The 19,426-nt window shown below is 42.3% G+C and overlaps 1 protein-coding gene and 1 long non-coding RNA gene across 3 annotated transcripts; one reads left to right on the top strand and one right to left on the bottom strand.

Annotated features, from left to right (window-relative positions):
• Nucleotides 1–861: 861 nt before the first annotated feature.
• med23 (mediator complex subunit 23) lies at nucleotides 862–19,390 on the bottom strand. Of its 2 annotated transcripts, XM_004083737.5 has the most exons (31): nucleotides 18,790–18,977; nucleotides 18,364–18,395; nucleotides 18,045–18,132; nucleotides 17,830–17,954; nucleotides 17,432–17,543; nucleotides 17,229–17,327; nucleotides 17,021–17,122; nucleotides 16,849–16,918; nucleotides 15,425–15,537; nucleotides 15,251–15,346; nucleotides 14,707–14,724; nucleotides 11,199–11,405; nucleotides 10,976–11,119; nucleotides 10,713–10,858; nucleotides 9,419–9,664; nucleotides 9,187–9,329; nucleotides 8,830–9,004; nucleotides 6,886–7,049; nucleotides 6,032–6,156; nucleotides 5,752–5,957; nucleotides 5,280–5,460; nucleotides 5,023–5,193; nucleotides 4,688–4,904; nucleotides 4,503–4,612; nucleotides 4,288–4,414; nucleotides 3,829–3,994; nucleotides 3,672–3,744; nucleotides 3,390–3,604; nucleotides 3,188–3,308; nucleotides 2,972–3,103; nucleotides 862–1,392 (listed from the first exon to the last, which is right to left on the bottom strand). In XM_004083737.5, the coding sequence occupies exons 1-31, from the start codon at nucleotides 18,847–18,849 to the stop codon at nucleotides 1,168–1,170; spliced, it is 4,209 nt and encodes a 1,402-aa protein (XP_004083785.2). In that variant the 5' UTR covers nucleotides 18,850–18,977; the 3' UTR covers nucleotides 862–1,167. The 2 variants fall into 2 exon arrangements, with proteins under 2 accessions (XP_004083785.2, XP_004083784.2); XM_004083736.5 differs by lacking the exon at nucleotides 14,707–14,724 and having other exon boundaries at nucleotides 18,790–19,390.
• Nucleotides 13,877–14,806, top strand: LOC144990147 (uncharacterized). The gene is made up of 3 exons (XR_013654111.1): nucleotides 13,877–14,016; nucleotides 14,434–14,505; nucleotides 14,604–14,806. It is a non-coding gene; the product is annotated as an uncharacterized LOC144990147 (long non-coding RNA).
• Nucleotides 19,391–19,426: the final 36 nt, after the last annotated feature.

Genomic DNA, 19,426 nt, shown 5'->3' with positions numbered 1-19,426 from the left:
ATCACAGTGAATATAACCGTCAAAAAGATGAATAGATGAATCCATAAATGTAATTCTTAAAATTACATAAACCTGTTTGTTACCCCCCAGGCAACAAAAAAACAAAAAGATAAATAAAAAAATTGCTACAGAAAAGCCACCATTTTGAAAACCACTGTTTTGTTTTGAATCGCCCCCTACAGCTCTGACCAGGCTGGTAGGGTCAGAAGGGGAAAGTGAGGGCCGTGTAGCAGCCGTTCAGCCAGTAAGGGCGGGTCAAAAGAAGGCCGGTTGTGCCTGCAGCCCGTCCAATGCTGCTCGCGGCTTTGATTGGTGAGAATATTGATTCTGGAACAATCAGCATCTCAAGAATCCCAGAGGTGATGAAAGGGGTAGGGACCGGAAGCAGTCACTTTACTTATAGGTCACTGGAAAAAAAAAAGAGCCTTTGCTACAGAAATAACAGCAAAAGCAGCTATGATTAAAGAAATAACTAAACAAGTGGAGATTACTGTTTTAGAATTTTCTGAGAAAAACGCTAAACGTCTTTACCATCGGCTGTAAATGCTAGACTCCCTCTACTGGTCTCAAACAGTGACATTTTAAATAATAGTTCATTATTTCCAAAAGGTTAATGCAACGTTCTCAGTATTTGAGTGGACGCAGCAGCAATGACCTGCAGTAAAAGGTTTCCGTCTTCAGTGAGAGACCTGGATAAGATAGTCTGACATTCACATGCAGCCCAACAACATGCTGCACTTTATGCAGGCAAAAAAAACAAAAAACGAGTTTATTAGGGATATTTGTTTTTTTAGGAGAGAATGTCAAAAAATTTGGAGTCTTTTTTCTCCATAACAATATAAAGTCATGACATAAAAAACCTTTTTATTTGAAGTGTCTTTTAATAAAGTAATACAAATGTACAGTATAAAAATATTCACAAAAAGAAAAGAAGGTCTAATGCGAGTTCTTGATCCAGAATTGTAACATTTTTTTACACTTTGCCATGTAAGAATTATTTGGACATTTTGTTTCTTACAGTTGAAAGCAAATTCTTGCTTTAAAAAATTCAACCATCATAAAATGTTTACATTATCAACATAATTACTCATAATGCACAATGTAAACTTAATTGTTCATATCCACAATGATGATTCTGAGGGAGTTTCTATTTATTATTTCAGTTAACTACATTGGTGTGTGTGAATGCTGTGAGGGGGTGGAGGGAGAGGCAGCGGTGTTGGAGGAGGAGAGTGACGGAGTGGGCTGTGGGTTGCCACAGGAGGAGGAAGAGGAGGATGTGGAGGCGGCCATGGCTGCTGCTGATGATGAAGTCTCGATCAAGCTGCTGTGGGTAATGAAGCGCAGGCGCAGCTTCATGGCCGGACGCAGAGTCATGATGATTTTCTCCACCTGGACGGAGAGGAAGAAGATGATGGAGGTTCCAATCCAGACAGTTAGACAAACCAAGAAATGTTCAACAAGTAATCAAACAAGGACCTGCTTTGATTCTGCCCAGAGAAAATACACATTTTATTAGTGTTTTATTACTGACCTATACTATATTACCAAAAGCATTGGCTAATTTGCCTTGACTCACCATTCCTAACCCATAGAGTTCAATAAGATGTTGGTCCACCTTTTGCAGCTTTTACAGCTTCAACTCTTCTAGGAAGACTGTCTACAAGGTTGAGGAGTGTTTGTAGGAATTTTTGAACATTCTTCCAAAAGGGTATTGGTGAGGTCACACAGTGATATTGGTGGAGAAGGCCTGGCTCTCAGTCTCCACTGTAATTCATCCCAAAGGGGTTCTATGGGGTACAGGTCAGGACTCTGTGCAGGCCAGACTCTGTCATCCATGTCTTTATGGTTCTTGGTTTGTGCACTGGTGCACAGTCATGTTGGAAGAGGGAGGGGTTCGTTCCAAACTGTTCCCACAAGGGTGGGAGGTTTTGGTGTCCTGAAGCTTTCAGAGTTCCTTTCACTGGAACTCAGGGGCCAAGCCCAAGTCCTGAGAAACAGCCCCACACCACAATCCCTCCACCAAATTTCACACCCGGACAATGCAGTCCAAAATGTACCGTTGTCCTGGCAACCTTCAAATCCAGACTCATTCATCAAATTTCCAGATGATAAAGTGTGATTCATCACTCCAGAAAACATGTCTCCACTGCTCTAGAGTCAAGTGGTGCTGTGTTTTCCACCACTGCATCAGATGCTTTGCATTGCACTTGTGTGGCTTGGATGCAGCTGCTCGGCCATGGAAAAACATTCCATGCAGCTCTCTGTGTTTCTTTACTTGGGCTAATCTGAATGTCACATGAAGTCTGGAGCTCTGTAGCCACTGACTGAGCAGAAAGTCGGTGACCTCTTTGCACTATATGCTCCTCAGCATCCGCTGACCCCCCTCTGTCAGTTTACATGGTCTACCACTTCATGGCTGAGTTGCTGTTGTTCCCAGACTCTTCCATTTTGTTCTGATAGAGCTGACAGTTGACTGTGGAATATTTAAGAGCAAGGAAACCGCTGGATTTGTTGCACAGGTGGCATCCTATGAAAGTTCCACGCTGATTCTGATCATTTGGATGGGAGAGCCAATACTTTTGGTAATATAGTGTATCTGTTCACATGCTGTCCTGCTAGCTTACAGCCCCTCACACCCCAAACCTAATATTAGCGGTCCAACTACAATGGTGAGCAATATTGGAGCCATGAAGTCGTTCCGTTTTCAGTCGGCGAGGAAAACGTGTATTTTCTGTCACAAATATGATCTTTTTTTTTTTTAATGGCATTTTTTCGTCTTCTCCTGAGTCACAACAGTTTAGATTAAAAAAAATATTCAGAAACGTAATTTTAAGCCTAATTTTCTTTTCATATGTCCTCCATAATCAGAAAAACACCACAAGAACATGTTAAAACCAACAAAAACATAATTTTCATTGTGGTGGCTCTTTAAGTAAAGTAAGAATGGATGTTTTTTTTTTTAGCTCACCTGCTCCTTTACACTGTCTCCAGTGTACATGTACTTGATGTGGTACAGGAAATCACAAATCGGATCCATGTAGCTGAGATGTTGGCAGTTTTGGTCGACAGCTTGCAGCATCTCATAAAAAGCTACACCAATCTGAAACACACATCCACAAGTTCCAATCAAACAAATGAATCTTTCTGTAATTTAGTCATTTACAACCAGGCCTTCGGAAAGCACCTCCAGCATGCATCGAGTCCTTTCTTGCTGGAAGCGCTGCAGGAACGGCCCCACGAGGTGGTACACGTACAGGAGCTGGAACTCTGTCTGCACAATGGGCTTCAGAACCTCTGACAGGAATCTGAGAGGCAAGAGCGAGATGACACGAGGGAAGGCAAAAGGGTTTGTCGGGAAAAAAAAAAAGCCAGAGAAAGACCCTTACTTGGGCGTCAGAGACAGCTGTCCGATGGATGAGTGATGCCAGACGGCGTGGGCTAGTGCCAGCACGTAGCTGCAGTTCATCTCGCTGTAGCTTTGGTGACAGGCTGTGAAGTCCAGCAAAGCAAAGGGATAACCCACCCAATCTGTCTCTGATGTCAGAGCAGGGGAGCTGATCACAGACACTATGCGGTCATGGAGAACAACCCAGTACGGCTCCTGTTAAGAGAATATGAGTTAACTAGAAGAAAAATTAGAGGTCCATTCCCACTGATTCTTTTCTTACAGGAAGAGCGGTGATCACCAGCCCGATGGCGTTCATCCACGCTGTGATGCTCTCTCTGGGAACCAGGGGTTGGCTAAGAGACGGAAAAAAAAAGATCAAAAGAAAAATCTCAATTGTTCAATAAAAAATCCTAAAAAAACAAACAAAACAAAAAAACCTCTTCAAGACGACATTGAGCAGAGCGTTGCCGACGTCTTTTCCCGGCACAGCCAAAGCCATCAGCTCCACGCAGGTGACATGCAGAGCGTGCGCCGCAGGGTTGGGAAACTCGTTGAACCTCCAATCACAGTTAGGGAAGGGGCCGGGTGTTTTTCCTGCCATGGGTGAGAGCGTTAAGGACAAAAGCTCGCTACACAAGAAAACAAGATTAGCCATTTGTCCAACTCTGACTCTGCAGCATCTGTATATCCACAGGAGCGCTTCATATTGATTTCTCATTATGAATGCCTCTTTTGGAGGCTTTACTATAAAATAGACTTTTAATTACAACCTCTTTAGAGCCATTAAGGGAGATATTCTTTGTATTTTTCCCAGGTGCCCCACAGACACCGGCCTCTCCATCATTCTGATTCCATCTAACATTGTTATGGGGAGCAGAGAGACTAATAAAGGATATTGTCCACGAGGCGTCCAATCAGCTTGCAGTAGTAGGTGTCATCAGGGATCCAGACGTTGTCCTCCCTTGCGTTCATGCCACACTTCATGTAGGTTTCACTGAGACCCCATCCTGGGGTACGGTTGTCCTAGAAAAACACAGAGGTGTTAAAGCTGCTGCTGCTGCAAAAAAACAAAAAGTGTGAGGATCAAAAGGCACTGTGGGTATCTTCATGCCTTCAGCGAGGACATGATGGCGTGGACCAGCTTCCTCTTCAGGTTGGTTCTGTCCCTCAGATGCCGCTCATAGTAGTGCAGAGTATTGTAGAGATACGTCACTGGGCGGTCTGTGCACAGACGAAAAAGTAAACCGCTGCAAGCCTCCTCCCTCTGCAGAGTCCACGATCTTTGTCCTCACTCACCATGGAATTTGTAGAGTCCGCCCAGATGATCCAGCAGCGTCTCCAACGACTTGGAGACTGGGAGAAGCTCCAAGAAGCGGTGAATGACGATGTCAAAGACAGGCAGGAAACGCAGGCACACGTTACCAAAGTAGATGGGGAGGTATTGAGGCTGTTGCTGTATGGGAGGGTTGACTTGGTCCGCCAGGCCCTCAAAGTACAGCTTCTCAGGGTATTTCTGACCAGAAGATCAATCACTTGTTACTAAAAATCTGCTTCAAGTGCCTACATTTTTAGGCATTTAACCGGAAAACCAAATGTGTGTTTTTTTTAAATGTCCTTTAGTCTGTTTGTACCTTGTGGTAGTTCATGTGTTTGCTGTGCCAGTCGCTCTGCAGCCAATGCTCCGGAGAGTTCTCCTTCACAAAGTCACTGACTCTGTTCCTGAAGTCATTCGGCTTCAACAGAAGCAGCTGGATTATGAAGTAGCAGACCTGAGCCTCGTTTCCCTCGTGGCTGCGCATCGCCTGCAGGCGGAGGACACGCGCAGACATTCGAATCAGGCACTAATGAGCTTGTTGAGGCTATTCCAAATTCCTCTTAGCGTCCTTACCAGACACAGGATGAGCCTGTCCAGAGTGACGATGTTGTACTTCCAGACCATGTCGTTGAGGATCTCAATGCACTTGTTGAGCTGCTGACCGCCCGCCGACGTGGAGAACTCGTAGACGAGGAAGTCGGCAAACGTGCGCACGTGAGCCACCAGTGCACGGGCTCCAATGCGCTCCAAGACTCTGTCGACGAAAAGTATGAATTGAGAAGCAAACACAGTTTCATCCAGCGATACGGCAGCCTTCTCCCTCCGGATCAATTAGTCGCAGATGTCATTTATAGACTTATGAACCCCCTCCCTTCCCCAGAGCCGCTTAATAGGACTGTAAAATGCTGTAACGACACTGGGGAGAAGCATCATTAACTCGTAATTTATCAGAGTAACCTCAGTGGTGTCTGTAGTGCTGAGAGGAACATGATTACAAGCAAATTGTGCTTTTTTAAAACCCTAAAATGAGACGCAGAAACCAAACCTGAAGCCAATCTGGTTGATGTGGTCCGTCTCCAACAGCATCTTCCAAAGCAAACAGAGGAAGAGCGGAGGAGAGCCCTGCATGGAGAAGTGGGTGATGATGTCATTCTCAATGGCCATGGACTTCCATTTCCTGTACTCCTCCTCCACGTTCTTCTTCAGGTTGAAGCGGGACTCCTGCGGGACGTTGTTCTGCTTGAAGAACGCCTGAAGAGAACACAGGAGTGATGAAAACTCTGGCCGGGGGGGGGGATTTCTGCTGATGGCTTTGATGTGAGAACCTGCAGCGGAGCGGGGAAGCAGGACAGAGTGTGCGACGCCCAGTTATGAGGCGTGAAGGACATGATGGTGTGCAGGATGTCTTTACACCACGTCCCGTGGATGGAATCCGACCCCGTGAAAAAATCTACGCAGAACCAAAGTGACGGATGAGAATCAAAAACAACCATGACAACCCAGCTTTGAGATAACAGACAGGAAAGTACGGTGGCCCTATGGCGCAAATCACATCAGCAAACACAATTATAAAAAGCAAAACAAAAAAACAACATTACATTTTAAAAAATTTAAAACAAATTCCGGAAATCAAAACCTAAAAAAACATTTTGGAAAACAAACAGGAGCAACGTGAGGTTCAGTGTCTTGCCCAAGGACACTTTGATGCAAGGCGGAACCAAACCTCCAAACAGAGGTCGAGTGGTCTACACTGCACCACAGCTCTCACGGCCGAGAAAAATCGTCTGTTGCAAGAAAACGCCGTTCCAAATAAGGTTCAGTTAAAAAGATGAGCAAATGTTATCAATTCAGTCGGGGATGTCCTATAGAGCCTACCTTTGAAGTTTCCCATTTTGTTTTACTTTTAACATTTCCTTCAAATTCTGGAAACTACTTTTGCTTTCTGAGAGTTTTTTCTTTTTGTTTCATTTTTTGAAATTGTGTTTAGTTTTTTTGGAACAATGTTTGGGTTTCTGAAATTGTGGTTTGATTTCTAAAATGTATTTTTTTTTAAATTATTTGTTAAGCTTTTTAATTGTGATTGGGATCTTAAATGTGTTTTTGTTGGTGTGATCTGAGCTCCAGGGCCACCGTAGGAAAGAGCAGGAAAAGCTTTCAGAAACAGAAATCGGCTGCAAACCTGTGACGTGAGTGGCTCTGGCCAGGGTGAGAATCAAAGCACGGTTCAGCTCCTCGGACTCGGCCGACAGGACCGTCTTTGGGTCGTTGAGGAAGCGGGTGAACTGCGGCTGCACCTCTGAACTCCCCAAAGCTGTGATCAGGCGCAGAGCGGTGCTCTCAACACTGAGGACACAGACAGATACATCCTTATTTTAACAACGCAGGGTTTCACTTAAAGGAACGCCTGTTTAAATAATGATCTTTGCATTTGCCCGAAGCAGCAACGTTAACAAGTCAACGAAGACTCAACAAACTCCTACTACCTCAGTGATGCATCACTTCCTATAGAAGCAATGAACTGTTTGGTGTTCAGAGGCTGCAAACTGACTTATGTGTTTTCATCTGGGATTGCTTGCTGAAAATGACCATAATGGCACAATTTAATAATAAAAAATAAAAAAAGTAAAAACATTTATATGATTAGAAGAAACAGGACCTATATATACAGCTAAAAAAATAAATAAAGGGAACACCATAACAACAAACCGTCCATTTAGGAAGCTGTACTGACTGACAATCAATTTCACATGTTTTTGTGGAAGCGGAATTGACAGCAGGTGGAAATAACAGGCGATCAATAAGACACCTCCAATAAAGAAGTGGTTCTGCAAGTGGTCACCACAGACAACCTCTCCTTCCTTTTGTGTACTGGCTGATGCTTTGATGACCTTAAATGCTGCCAGTGTTCTCATTCCAGCTGTACCATGAGACGGTGTCTACAACCCACACAAGTGGCCCAGGTAGTGCAACTCATCCAGGACGGCACATCAACGCGAGCTGTGGCAAAAAGGTCTACTGTGTCTGTCAGTGTAGTGTCCAGAGCATGAAGGTGCTACCAGGAGACAGGCCAGTACACTGGGAGGTATGGAGGAGGCCATAGGAGGGCAACAAGGACCACTAGCTCCTCCTTACTGCAAGGAGAATCAGTCGTCCTACAAAATGACCTCCAGCAGGCCACAAATGTGCACATGTCTGCTCAGTTAGACTCCATGAGGGGGGATGAGGTTCTGACATCCACAGGTGGGAGTTGTGCTTACAGATGTTTGGCATTTGCTAGAGAATACAGAGAGAACACCAAGATTGGTAAATTTGCACTGTGTTCTTCACAGATGAAAGCAGCTGAGCACATGGGGACAGACGTGACAGAATCTGCAGACTGTGTAGAGAACGTCCTGCTGCCTGCAACACGGTCCAACATGACCGGTTTGACAGTGGGTTAGTGATGGCTTAGGGTGGCATGTCTTTGGAGGGCCGCACAGCTCTCCATGTGCTCACCAGAGGTAGCCTGACCGCCATTAGGTGAGATTCTCAGACTCCGTGTGAGACCGTGTGCTGGTGTGATTGGCCCTGGGTTCCTCCTGCAAGGCATGTGGCTGGAGTGTGTCAGCAGTCTCTGCTAGATGACGGTATTGATGTCATGGACTGGCCCTCGCGTTCCCCAGACTCCAACTAAACACATCTGGGACAATCAACCAAAGCCAGGTTGCACCACAGACTGTTCAGGGGTTGCCGGATGCTTTGGTTCAGGTGAGGCATTGAAAGGAAGTCATGCGGGCATGTGGAGGCCACGCCCACTACTGAGCATCATTTTGACTTGTTTCAAAGACATCCCAGCTGCATCAGCGTGTAGTTTGTTTTTTTACACTTTAATTTGGGGTACGAGTCTACATCCAGACCTCCATACACTAATACATTTAATTTCCAATAATATTTAATTTGTTCAAGTATACAATGCGCTCCTTTTATTCTTTTGAGCAATGTATATCCCAAACTATGATGTCCACACATGCGGACCCCAGGTCTGACGTGGTTAAATATGAACATTTCATATTTCTGTAAATTTGCTTTACGTTTTTGCAGTATACAGGCTCTTGGCTTGCGTGTAAATTGCGATGTGCGTTACCACAGGTGCAGCTGGTTCTGGTTGGTTTGGGGCACGGCCGCCAGGCTGTGCAGATGGCTCAGCAGTTGAACTCGGTAGTGCGGCTGGATGTGGTGCATCCTGTAGCTAAACATCTCCAGTAGCGTGTGTAGGATTCCCCACGCATGAGACTTGAACACATTGGGCAACAACTGGCCTGAAAAACAAGACCCAAAATGCTTTTTTTACACCCCAAAATGATTAGAAATCAAAAATATTGGGGTTTTTGAGTAAAATGTGTAATTATTCACTACTTAAAATGCTCATTGAGACAATATATTTTCTATAAACATTTCTAAAAAATGTCAAAGTAGTCAAAAAAGGACCATAGAGACTGACTGATGAATCCTTTGATGCCCAGTGACTCGATCTCCATGTAGACCAGCAGTCTGCTGTAAGTTTCCACCAGAGCGGGGGCCAGGGCGATGCTGGACTTGGCGTGGGCCAGTTTGATCACGCGTGTGGCGATGCTGTGGATTAGACTGGAGACAAGAAAGCAGACAAAAGCAGCAGCAGTGAAACATTTGCTTCACTCCACATCTTCCCGTCTGTTTTTTTTCCCCCCGCATACCTCATCTTTGCGTGAACCGTCAGGGAGTCCAGCAGATTCATGGGAAGGGGGGTGACCGATCCTGATGCCATACAGTTAGTGCCTGGCAAACTGGTCCTTACGGACGCGTTTCCGTAAATAGTTTCCACCAGGACGCCCATGGGCAGGGTGAAGCACTCAGAGTTGGTGCTGTACGCGTTGCACAGCAGGGCGATCTTATAATCAGACATGCCCAGGGTCTTATTACGCAGCGACTGCTGCAAAAACCTAAAAAAAATGGATAAGGGAGGGCTTTTAATCACACTGAGCTGACCCAAGGAGAAAAAGTAATGAAGGTATTTACAGGTGCATCTCAATAAATCAGAACATGACAAAAAACAGATCTATTCTAGTATTTTCTTTATTATAAATGGAAGAAACCCTTCTCAGGCACTGCTGGAGTGTTACAGAAGTCTCTGTGCTCATCATCCTTTTTTACGTATCAATAGACTCTCGATTAATCGGAGACGATATGGTCCCTAAAACTAAAAACTGGTACCTTTGGTAATTTAGGCAGATAAAATCATTTCAAATATAACTGCTGGATGGCTGCACTGGCCTGAGATCTGAAAAAAAACACAGTAATCGAACATCATGAGGACTGGTTACTAAAACTGCCAGACTCTAAAACCTAAAGAACTTTCATTGTTCTCCAAAGTAAAAGAAGCCTCAGAAAAATCTGTGCACTGTAGTGTCTTGAAATAAGGGATTTTTGAGTAAATCTATGAGTGGAGGCTTCCAAGTCTCTGACGTCTGCAGTCCACTTCTATTAAAGTCACATTTTTAAAGAGTTTTTTTTTTCAAATTCTCTCAACGGTGGGCCCCTTTCAACTATTGAGGTATTTGACGATTCAGTCCGACTGCCTTCCAAAAGTAAATTGCCTGACAACAATAAAATTACACTTTTATGTATTCTGTCTTTAAAAAAAACAAATACTAATAATGGATTCGATTTTCCAGACGATCAAAGCTCAGACAATGTGTCCATTATTCAGTCACTCCTCACTCATACTTGGTGATGACAGAGGCGGCCCCCTCTGACCATCACCGGGACATTCATACACATTCACACACCAGTGGAGCCACACTGGAGGCAGGGAGGGTGAAGTGCCTTGCCCAAGGACACAACGACAGTCTACTCGGGGAGAGCGGGGGTGGAACCGCCGATCCTTCGATCACTTGAGAACCTGTTCAACCGCATGAGCCACTGCCACCAAGTAGATAAACCCACTTTTTCTGATTTATTTGGATGCATTAGGCGGGTGAAGATGCATACTCGTGGTGCAGCTTCAGAGAGTGTGGAATGGGGATCTGCAGCTTGGAGTTGTCGCTCTGAGCTTTGCGGTTCAGGTGGATCCAGATGCAGGTCATGGCGAAGGAGTGAGTCGACTGGGGCTTGTTGATGTCGGGCACAGGAATGCACTGCAAAAGTTCAACCACAAAATTCAGAGACGGATCCAAAATAACAAAAAAGACGTTTTTATCTGAGAGGATTTATAGAAACACAAAAGATCAGGATTCGTCTTTGAGCACAAGTACCTCCTTTTCCGGGTAAAGTAGGTCAAAAAGCTTCATGACTGGCAGGAAGTCGGCCAAAGCGTTTTTCTGAATGCTTCCTGATATGAACTGCAGCAGCACCCACATCAGGTGATCTCTCCCTTTGATGAGACCTCTACCTGCAAGCTACGCCAAAAGAGCAAGTGAAAGATGAGTGAGACATTTGAATCAAAGGGGTTTTATGTGGCTGCAGCGGCCTGCTAACCTTCTGGTGCAGCGACAGAACCATGTGAGGAAAGCTGGCAAACTGAAACAGCACGAAGAAGATGAGCTGGGAGGAGAGGTGCTGCCACAGCAGCTGACTGGTCCCCCCGACGTCGGCGTCAAAGTGCTCCTCGGTCTCCGAGCGCTCCATGGCGTACACTACCAGGTCCACCAGCTGCTCCTCCAGCACCGGGCAGCGCTGCTTTTGCTGGGAGAGGAGGGTAAAAGAACGGAGAGGACAGGAGGTCAGGTGGAAAAGAAACAAGAAACAACAAATAGAGTCCATGCTCCAGCCGGTGTTACTTAGAAACAGAAAAACATTTCAATCCCTTGCATGCAGGACTGCGTCTCCTTCCTGCCTATGTCTTCTCAGTTCAGCTCTGTTCTGGTTTGTTTTGGGGCCTCCTTGTTCCGGTTCTTTCCACTTTTTCAACAAATGCAGCAAACTAAAAGGAAGCTTTTCATGCCCTCAGCAACTTCAACACAAACGGGAGAACAGAAGCAGAGCTGACGCAGGTAACAAAATAATAAAATAAAGTAAAAGAATTAGACATTAGGAGGCGGGGTCGTGGAATAAAACAGGTAAACATCAAACAAAAATGGGATTAGGAGTTCTGAAGTTATCTAAAACTGATTCCTGGAGCTTTGCAAATATTTACAGTCAAACCTCTCTTTCTTTCTTATTTACCTTTTATTTTATTTTGGTTAAACTTATTCATCCACAGACATATGGATCCTTTGATTTCCCTAATGTATAAAAAAGTAACTTCAATTTAAAAACTGTTTTACTGTTAGAATGTAAAACAGAAATATTTGACAGGTGACTTCAGGTAAAGGCAGTGGAGAATTCTGGGAAACATTTCCAAACATTGTGGAGTTTTAAAGTCTGCAGGCAAATTTTCAGGAAAAATGATTTCATCAAAGAAAAGATTGCATTTCCCCAACATAACCAAGGATTACAAATAATAATATGTGAATACAGATAAAGTTGGGTCCGTTTGAAAAGGGATTGAACGACACAGCACAGCAAAAGAGAAGTTCGGGGACCATGAAAGCAGAACACCAAGCAGCGAGTCAGCGCCAAGCATGCAACACATTCCCGCATGCAGACTGGCAGCTCAGGAAGAGGAGGAGGAAGAGGAGCTGTGAGGCTGAACGTGGCTTTTTGTCTATTCTACACAACCCCAATCACACAACAGCAACAGAGCAACAAAGGCACAGAGAAGGGACAGAGAAGGATCCACAGACATTTACCCCCAAGAGAGAAATCTGCCACAAAAAACGGTTCTAGTGAGGGAGCCGATAATCCTTTATGAACTAGGTCTGGTGTTAGATAACGGAACCAACACATTTGATCAATCTACTGACTCCAGATCTGAGTTTCCAGAGCTCCTTGACCATATACCCCATCAGTACGAGCACCGAGGAACATGGGAAAGCCCAAATCAGCTTTTTGCAGCAGAACTTTGAAAGCTACTGGCAAATGCAGGAAGTTAGAAACCTCACTATTCCTTTTTCTCTTCCAAAGATATCAGATAAACATTCATCAGATATGCAAAGCTCAAATATCCGTATTGAGACCAGAGTAAGAAGCAGATTGATTCTGCCCAACGTGGATTTTCCTCTAATCCTAAGCAGACACATTTGATTTTTGCTCCATTTCTATGTTTATTATAATAAAAGCAGTTAAAACCATCAGACTGTAACAACATTTGTTAACCAACCACGCATGAAAAGCTTGCGTAATTACATGCCGGATAACACCAAAGTGTTTGCACCACAAAAGATCTCCTGGGATGAGAGGATGGGGTTTTAGCAGCTTCACCAAAGCTGTGAGTTAAACACCACCCGTCTGTTTGACAGCCAGCAGAGACAACACAAAGATAGTCAACAAGACAGTAAACAACAACAACCCAACTTTACTTTCTCTATAACAATATTACAGGAGTTGGCACCATTGACTGTTAATGAGAATTGGACCGAGAACAAAATTAAGTCAATTCAGGCGCCTTTTTTTCACAATATGGACGCCGCAATGTTGGAACCAGATGATGAGAGTATTGGTCGGAGTCAACGTTTCTATGGCAACCTGTCTTGCCAATCAGGGGTGAGCTTGCTGGAAACCGCAACCACTAATGGCGGGTTACCTGACACCTGTCAATCTAGCGTTTCAGACGCGAGACCACCTACTTCTATTGAGGCATCTGATTGGTCAGTTTATAATTTGAATAAGCTGCACTAAAGAAACATTCCATGAAATGAAACAATAAGATTAGAAAGAACATGTTAAAAAAAAGCAAGAAAGGTTGTTCTAACAAACAGAATGACTGAGTAACAGCTGTTTATTTCTCTGTAGACGTTTCCAGGGTTTTAGCTTCCTGTTTATAACATGAGGGGGAGGAGTCAACTCTCACATACAGTCAATGGTTTGCACAAGAGGACACAGATTTATTATGACGATGGTGCAGCTGCTCATCCAAGTTTAGATCCAACTAAGTCCAATTTATCACTTTACAAAACAAAACAACTAACTTATAGATGTTCTGTTCAGTTCTGCATGCATCTTTAAAGCATCTTCTGGCTACTTAAGTTAGAATTCACTTTTCAGACGCATGACGTATGTAAGCAGGTGTGGGTTTTTTTTTTTTTTTGGGGGGGGGGGGAAGCAGCAGCAGCAGTGACAGCATCAGCAGCAGCTCTGACATGGGGAAAGCCTTCCCGACGACAAGCAAGCACCAGACTACATCCACACATGCACTGCAGCAGGACCTGAAATGTCAACAGCAGGGCTAGCAGTCAGAAATACTTCATGTCAGCTTGTAAGCAGGAACCATGAAGCCCGGAGAGCACACAGCCCAGCTGTGCCGTGATCGATCTCTATCAGCTCGGCTGGCATCAATCAGTCCCAGACTACTGGAGAATTTCTGTCCTGGTGGCTACAACACGGAAACCATTCAGGATCAGCTTTATTTATTTAAAAAAATCCCATTAACGGTGAACACATTTAACAAAATGGGGCAACAAATCTTATCCGAATGATTAACCGGGAACTCCAGTCTTTCAGACATCATTGAATGTTTTAATCAATACACTTACAGATGCTGCCACCATTCAGCAGAATTAAAGGGGTTTGGACACTAATGAGGCTGAACATATGGCAGGAAATTATTTATTTGTACAGCGTTTTAGTAATCGAACGACCTATCATGCCTAATGCTGTGGAAACTTCCCGACAGGTCATCGATCCACCTGCTGTTTCCTGCAATATACACATCAACCTAATTAAAGGCGAGTTTCCATTTAAACAGGTGAGTTATCTCTGTCGCCCTGCTGTGACCATCTCAAGCTCTGTAGCATTTCTCATTTGCTCCACGTTTTATTTGAGATGATTGTTTTTTTTTTTCAGTTTTCAACTTTTTAGCGAAGTAGCGGGGCCAGTAAGTCTCTCAGTGTCCAGTCAGCTGGTTAGTTGGCGAGTCATGTGACCGGGAGGAGGAACAACGACATACCTGGGCAATGTTCAGAGTCTAGCGAGCGCGTGGCAGAGAGACAAACACAACACAACCAACGGAGAGAAACCAAATAAGAGGAAAAAACAAAAAGAGAGAGGTGGGAAAAAGGAGAGAAAGAAAGAAAGAAAGTAGTGACTAAGCAGCCATAGTACGTTGTTTTTTTTTTATTTGTTGAGCACAGTTAGCAGCAGACCAGTCATTCTTTTCTATTAACATTTTTTTTTTATAATCGGTTTTAGTTTATTCCAAACCTTTAAGATACAACAGGGAAGCCCAACAGGGAATTCAGGTGCATTATGGGTCAAGCTCACAGCGTTGTTTAACTGTGTAACAAAGACTACAAGGGAATCCAAGTGGTGATGGGCTTAAGAGGGATAACAAAACAGACAAAAAAACTACACAAAAAAACTGAGGAAGAAAAGTTTTCATAGTCCAAAAATAAACCAAAAGGGGCTGTGAGGTCAAGAAGAAAAAAGGTGGTATAAAACATAGAAAAGTGCCAGAGGAAGCATATAAGGAAGGTTTTCATTCTGTTTTTTACCTGTTTGTTGAGTCCTAACATGTTGCACACCATTTCCCTGGAGTACGGCTGTTCAAGCACATAGCGGAGCAAGACAGTCTGCGGCTCGAACAGGTCCTGCACCCAACGACCAAAGCAGCCATTACCGTTTGTTCCTGTGTGGGCGTGAAGCTGTGCAGATGCGGGGTGGGTTACCTTGTCATAGGGCAGCATGCCCCTGAGGGGGAAACGCAGGGTGGCGGGGTCTAACTTCCAGGAGTTACAGATGGCCCCGCTGTTATTCACAACTGGCAGCAAACTGCATCGTCCTTAAGGGGGGGGGGGGACGACGACACCAAATACAAGTCACTTAGCTTCAATTACGCTTTCAAACATTTAGTTTTACGATTCTGGGACTGATTTCAAATTCCATTAACATTAAACTTCCAATATTTACAAGGATATGTGGAAAAAGTTGAATAATTAAGAAAACAACAATTTATAAAAGAAATTTACACTAAAAAACATTTTAAAATGCCAATATAGTGTTATTTTTATTTTTTTATTAAATAAAAGTTTTCTTTTCTTGGAAAACCCTGCAGGAAACTGATTAAAAAATATATATATTTTAGTGTGAATCTGATGTTTGTCATTTAACCTTCCTAGGGACAGCAGATTACGAACATATATCATTAAAATCTGTACTATATGATGTTTCTTCCATGATTTTAACTGTTTTGTATAAATCCCAGATCTATTTCGATCTATTTCTTACTTGGATAAGCATTAAAACACACGTTCAGGGACAAGAAAAAAAAATGAATCCCCATGGATCCCCATTTATTTGGATCTGCCACGCACACAGCATGGAGAGCGATAATCAGCTTCACGCTCACAAATCAAGCAATGGTGAACTTTACTGTAGGGTCAGTAAATACCTATAGCTGGCTTATATGTTTATTCTAAAACTTGACTTTTTAAACTTCCTCCAGTTTATCTAAACACCAGCAAGCTGTTAAACAAGCACAAAGAAGAGGCGGAGTCGGAGGACTTCCTTTTTTTAAATTATTGCATTACACACAAAATTTACAGACATTATGTGGGTTTTTGGTTACCGGTAATTATTAAATTAGAATTAAAAATTAAACGTAAGAATTTCTTGTTAAAAGAAGGGCTTGGTATCGCAACCAAACTACTGATTTGATTTCAAATTACAAGTTCACAAAATGATTTGCATGACAAACTTTGCTTTTAAAACCACTTAAGTTTGATTATGAAAAATTTGTTCTTAGAAAAATTATCTTTCAAATTGAGCAAAAGTGGAAGTTTTATTATTAGAACTAAGATTGGTCATGTTTTTATTAACAAAAAGCAGTTTTTTTTATGCCTGAAAAAAATATCATTTAATACCGTACAAGAGAAATCTAGCATCACATTGAAAGTAAAAAATGTTTTCAATTTCAAAATAAAGTTCATGCAAGAAGGGGTTAAAGTAAAATTAATTTATTGATTTGTTAAACTGATCCTTGCTGTTTTAATCCAGCCGTAGTTGAAAGAAATCTAGCATAGTTAAATGCTTTAGAAAGACAAAAAATTGTAAAATCCTTAAGTGTGTGTGTTTGGGTGTGTGTGAGTTTTACCACAGATTGAGTTGATTCTTGCTGTAGGTCTGAAACTATCCACAAAGTCTGATATTAAACTGCCCAAAATCTAAAAATCAAACACAGAAAACCCCAAAAATCAAAGACATGTTTCAAAGAATTGAAGATGTTAGGGATGTACATTTACACACTCGTGTAATTATTCACATACCCAATGTGAGAGCTGGCCTTCTGGGTACAGTTTTCTTATTTCTGTTACAGCAAAGTATGCTGGGAGGAGGCAGGCGTTTCTGTCCAAAATGTACTCCACCACCTGAAAAATGGGCAGAAACGACTATCTGAGAATTACGGTTTGTGTCAAGACAAATAAAAAACTGGATCTGAATTACAGAATTCAAGAAAACGGGAATGATCTGTACCTCCCTGGCGGCCAGCAGCTGCTGGAGTATAGCTGAGCTGACAGTAATGGGGACGGTCTGAATTTTATCCAGAACACCTTTCAACAGATCGCGTACACCCTAAGGAAAATATAGAGCAGATTTTAAAAACAAAACTAAATTCTTTTAAAGTCCATTAATGTCTTTCAAGCTTAAAGGAGATTTATTTTTAGTGCGTCAAACACCTTGTAGTCCACCCCTCCGATTATTTTGCGGATGAGCTTGAAGGTTAAAGCCCATAACTGTGTTCTTTCCCACTCCAAGCTGTCTGAGCTAATGAGAGCTACACACACCATCCTGAAAGCAAATGAATTCATCAAAGGAATGAGTCACACAATTTCAAGCCTCACAATGAATAAGCAAACAAGCTAATACTGTCATTTTCAAAAAGTGGTCAAAGCAGAAATGCACTTTGAATTAGAATCTGCAGAAATGAATAAAAAATAATGTGTTTAATAGTGAAAATATAAGGAAGAGGAAACACTCAGCTTCAAAAAACTTTATATGGAGCTTTTATCTTTTCATAAATTGCATAAATGAATGTAAAGAATGTGGGCAGACTATGATAAATGAGTGTATGCACCTGGGAGGCAACAGACTAGTCTCCACAGCCATTGCAAGACAATCATACAAGAAGGAGATCCTTTTGGGACTGCGCTGAGTGTGTATGAAGCGCACAATCCACTGAACACACTGCTCGTGAGAATCCTGAAGAGGAAAAAAAAGAATAAATATACAGAATATGATGTATCTTTGTGTATAAATGTTTAAGATATTAAAAAAAATAAGTTTAAAAACCTGTGGCAGAGTTCCCCAGTACTGTCTGAAGGCTCCCAGACAACTGATGAGTTTAGTTCTTTCATCCTCTGGAGTGTCCATGAACATCCTGAAACCCGAAAATGCCAGCTTCACTTTTTTAGTTTAGGAATAAGAACCATTTGTTGTCAATCCAACACAATGTTTAGGGGTGAAATATGTTTTAGGAGCAGAAAATAAATTAAACAAACTACAGATTTCTATTCTTTTTTTTTAAAATCAGAACTAAAAGTCAAAGCATTTTGACCTTTTTTCAACATGTTTATTACTCATTATGAATAAAAGTTAGTAACAAGCTTACCCAGCAAAAGCTTCTTCTATTGTCTCAGTTTTCTGAAAGATTGAGAAGAAGAAAATATGATTTATGATGTTAAAAGAGATCAAAATTCAAAATACAAACAACCAAAAATAAAATTTTCCTATTGACAGCAGTCAAAGGAAGAAAATAGCCTTTGCTTCAAAAATACCTAAACAAAGACTCATTCATTTTGAGGATAAGTGCCTTGTTAACAAAAGCATCACCACTGACAACAGATTATAATCCAAACCTGATACATTTGTTTGTTAACAAGTGTTATTCACGTGTAATTTAATTTGTGTATTTTAATGCAGGTTATCTACAAAAAAAAGATAGTTCGCAAAAATACTAACAACAATAAAAACAAGCATCATCAATGCTAACAGATCCTCTGTCGTGGATCCATTTTTGTTATAAGGTGCAATTTACCACGACATCTTCAAAGATGCTCTGCAACTGAGACTCCATCGAAAGCGCCATATCGATCATTCAGAGTGAAATCTGACCAAAAGTCACTACGCTTTGTTGCAAACAGAGCTCCAAACAAACGGCATGCTAATGTCTTTGGAGAACGAAGCGCCACTTCGTGTGCAACTGAAAAGTGATCCGGGTGAACACTTGAAACACACACTAAATAGTTCCGCTACGCTCTAACTTTATGTCCACCTACTAAAAGTCATGTTAATTCAGCGCCATAAACAGTCGCGGCGGGCAACACCGAGAACTTTGGTCTCTTGTTAAAAAAGAAAAAAAAAACTTATGCTGAAGATCAGATAAACTATCTGTTTCAAGAAACGGGGATTCTTTATTTTCAAATACACGCACTGCTTGTAGCCCACAAACTATTAAGGGCACTGATCAAAACATTACTCTACTGTTTTAACTCTCAACCACTTAATAAACTTTCTTGTTTATTCGAAATCAGTGACAACAGTTAGTTTGCAAATTATCCCAGTAATGTGACATAATTTAGATGAAAAGTCAATGGGTGTTTCAAAATCATTGGCTGTGGTAAACTAAAATAAAAAAATGACGAGGTCGTGACCATCCCACATTAATTGCACCT

This window comes from Oryzias latipes, chromosome 24 (assembly GCF_053564925.1).
Source record: "Oryzias latipes strain Hd-rR chromosome 24, Olatipes_Hd-rR_3.1".
Taxonomy (NCBI): domain Eukaryota; kingdom Metazoa; phylum Chordata; class Actinopteri; order Beloniformes; family Adrianichthyidae; genus Oryzias; species Oryzias latipes.
This window is presented reverse-complemented; position numbering and strand designations above follow the sequence as displayed.

Coding starts and splice junctions, on each gene's coding strand:
- med23 (XM_004083737.5), bottom strand. CDS start 18,849: ATGATCGATATGGCGCTTTCGATGGAGTCTCAGTTGCAGAGCATCTTT. Junction 9,005..9,186: donor GGGCATCAAAGGATTCATCA/GTCAGTCTCTAT, acceptor CTTGTTTTTCAG/GCCAGTTGTTGCCCAATGTG. Junction 4,905..5,022: donor AACACATGAACTACCACAAG/GTACAAACAGAC, acceptor TCTTCTGGTCAG/AAATACCCTGAGAAGCTGTA.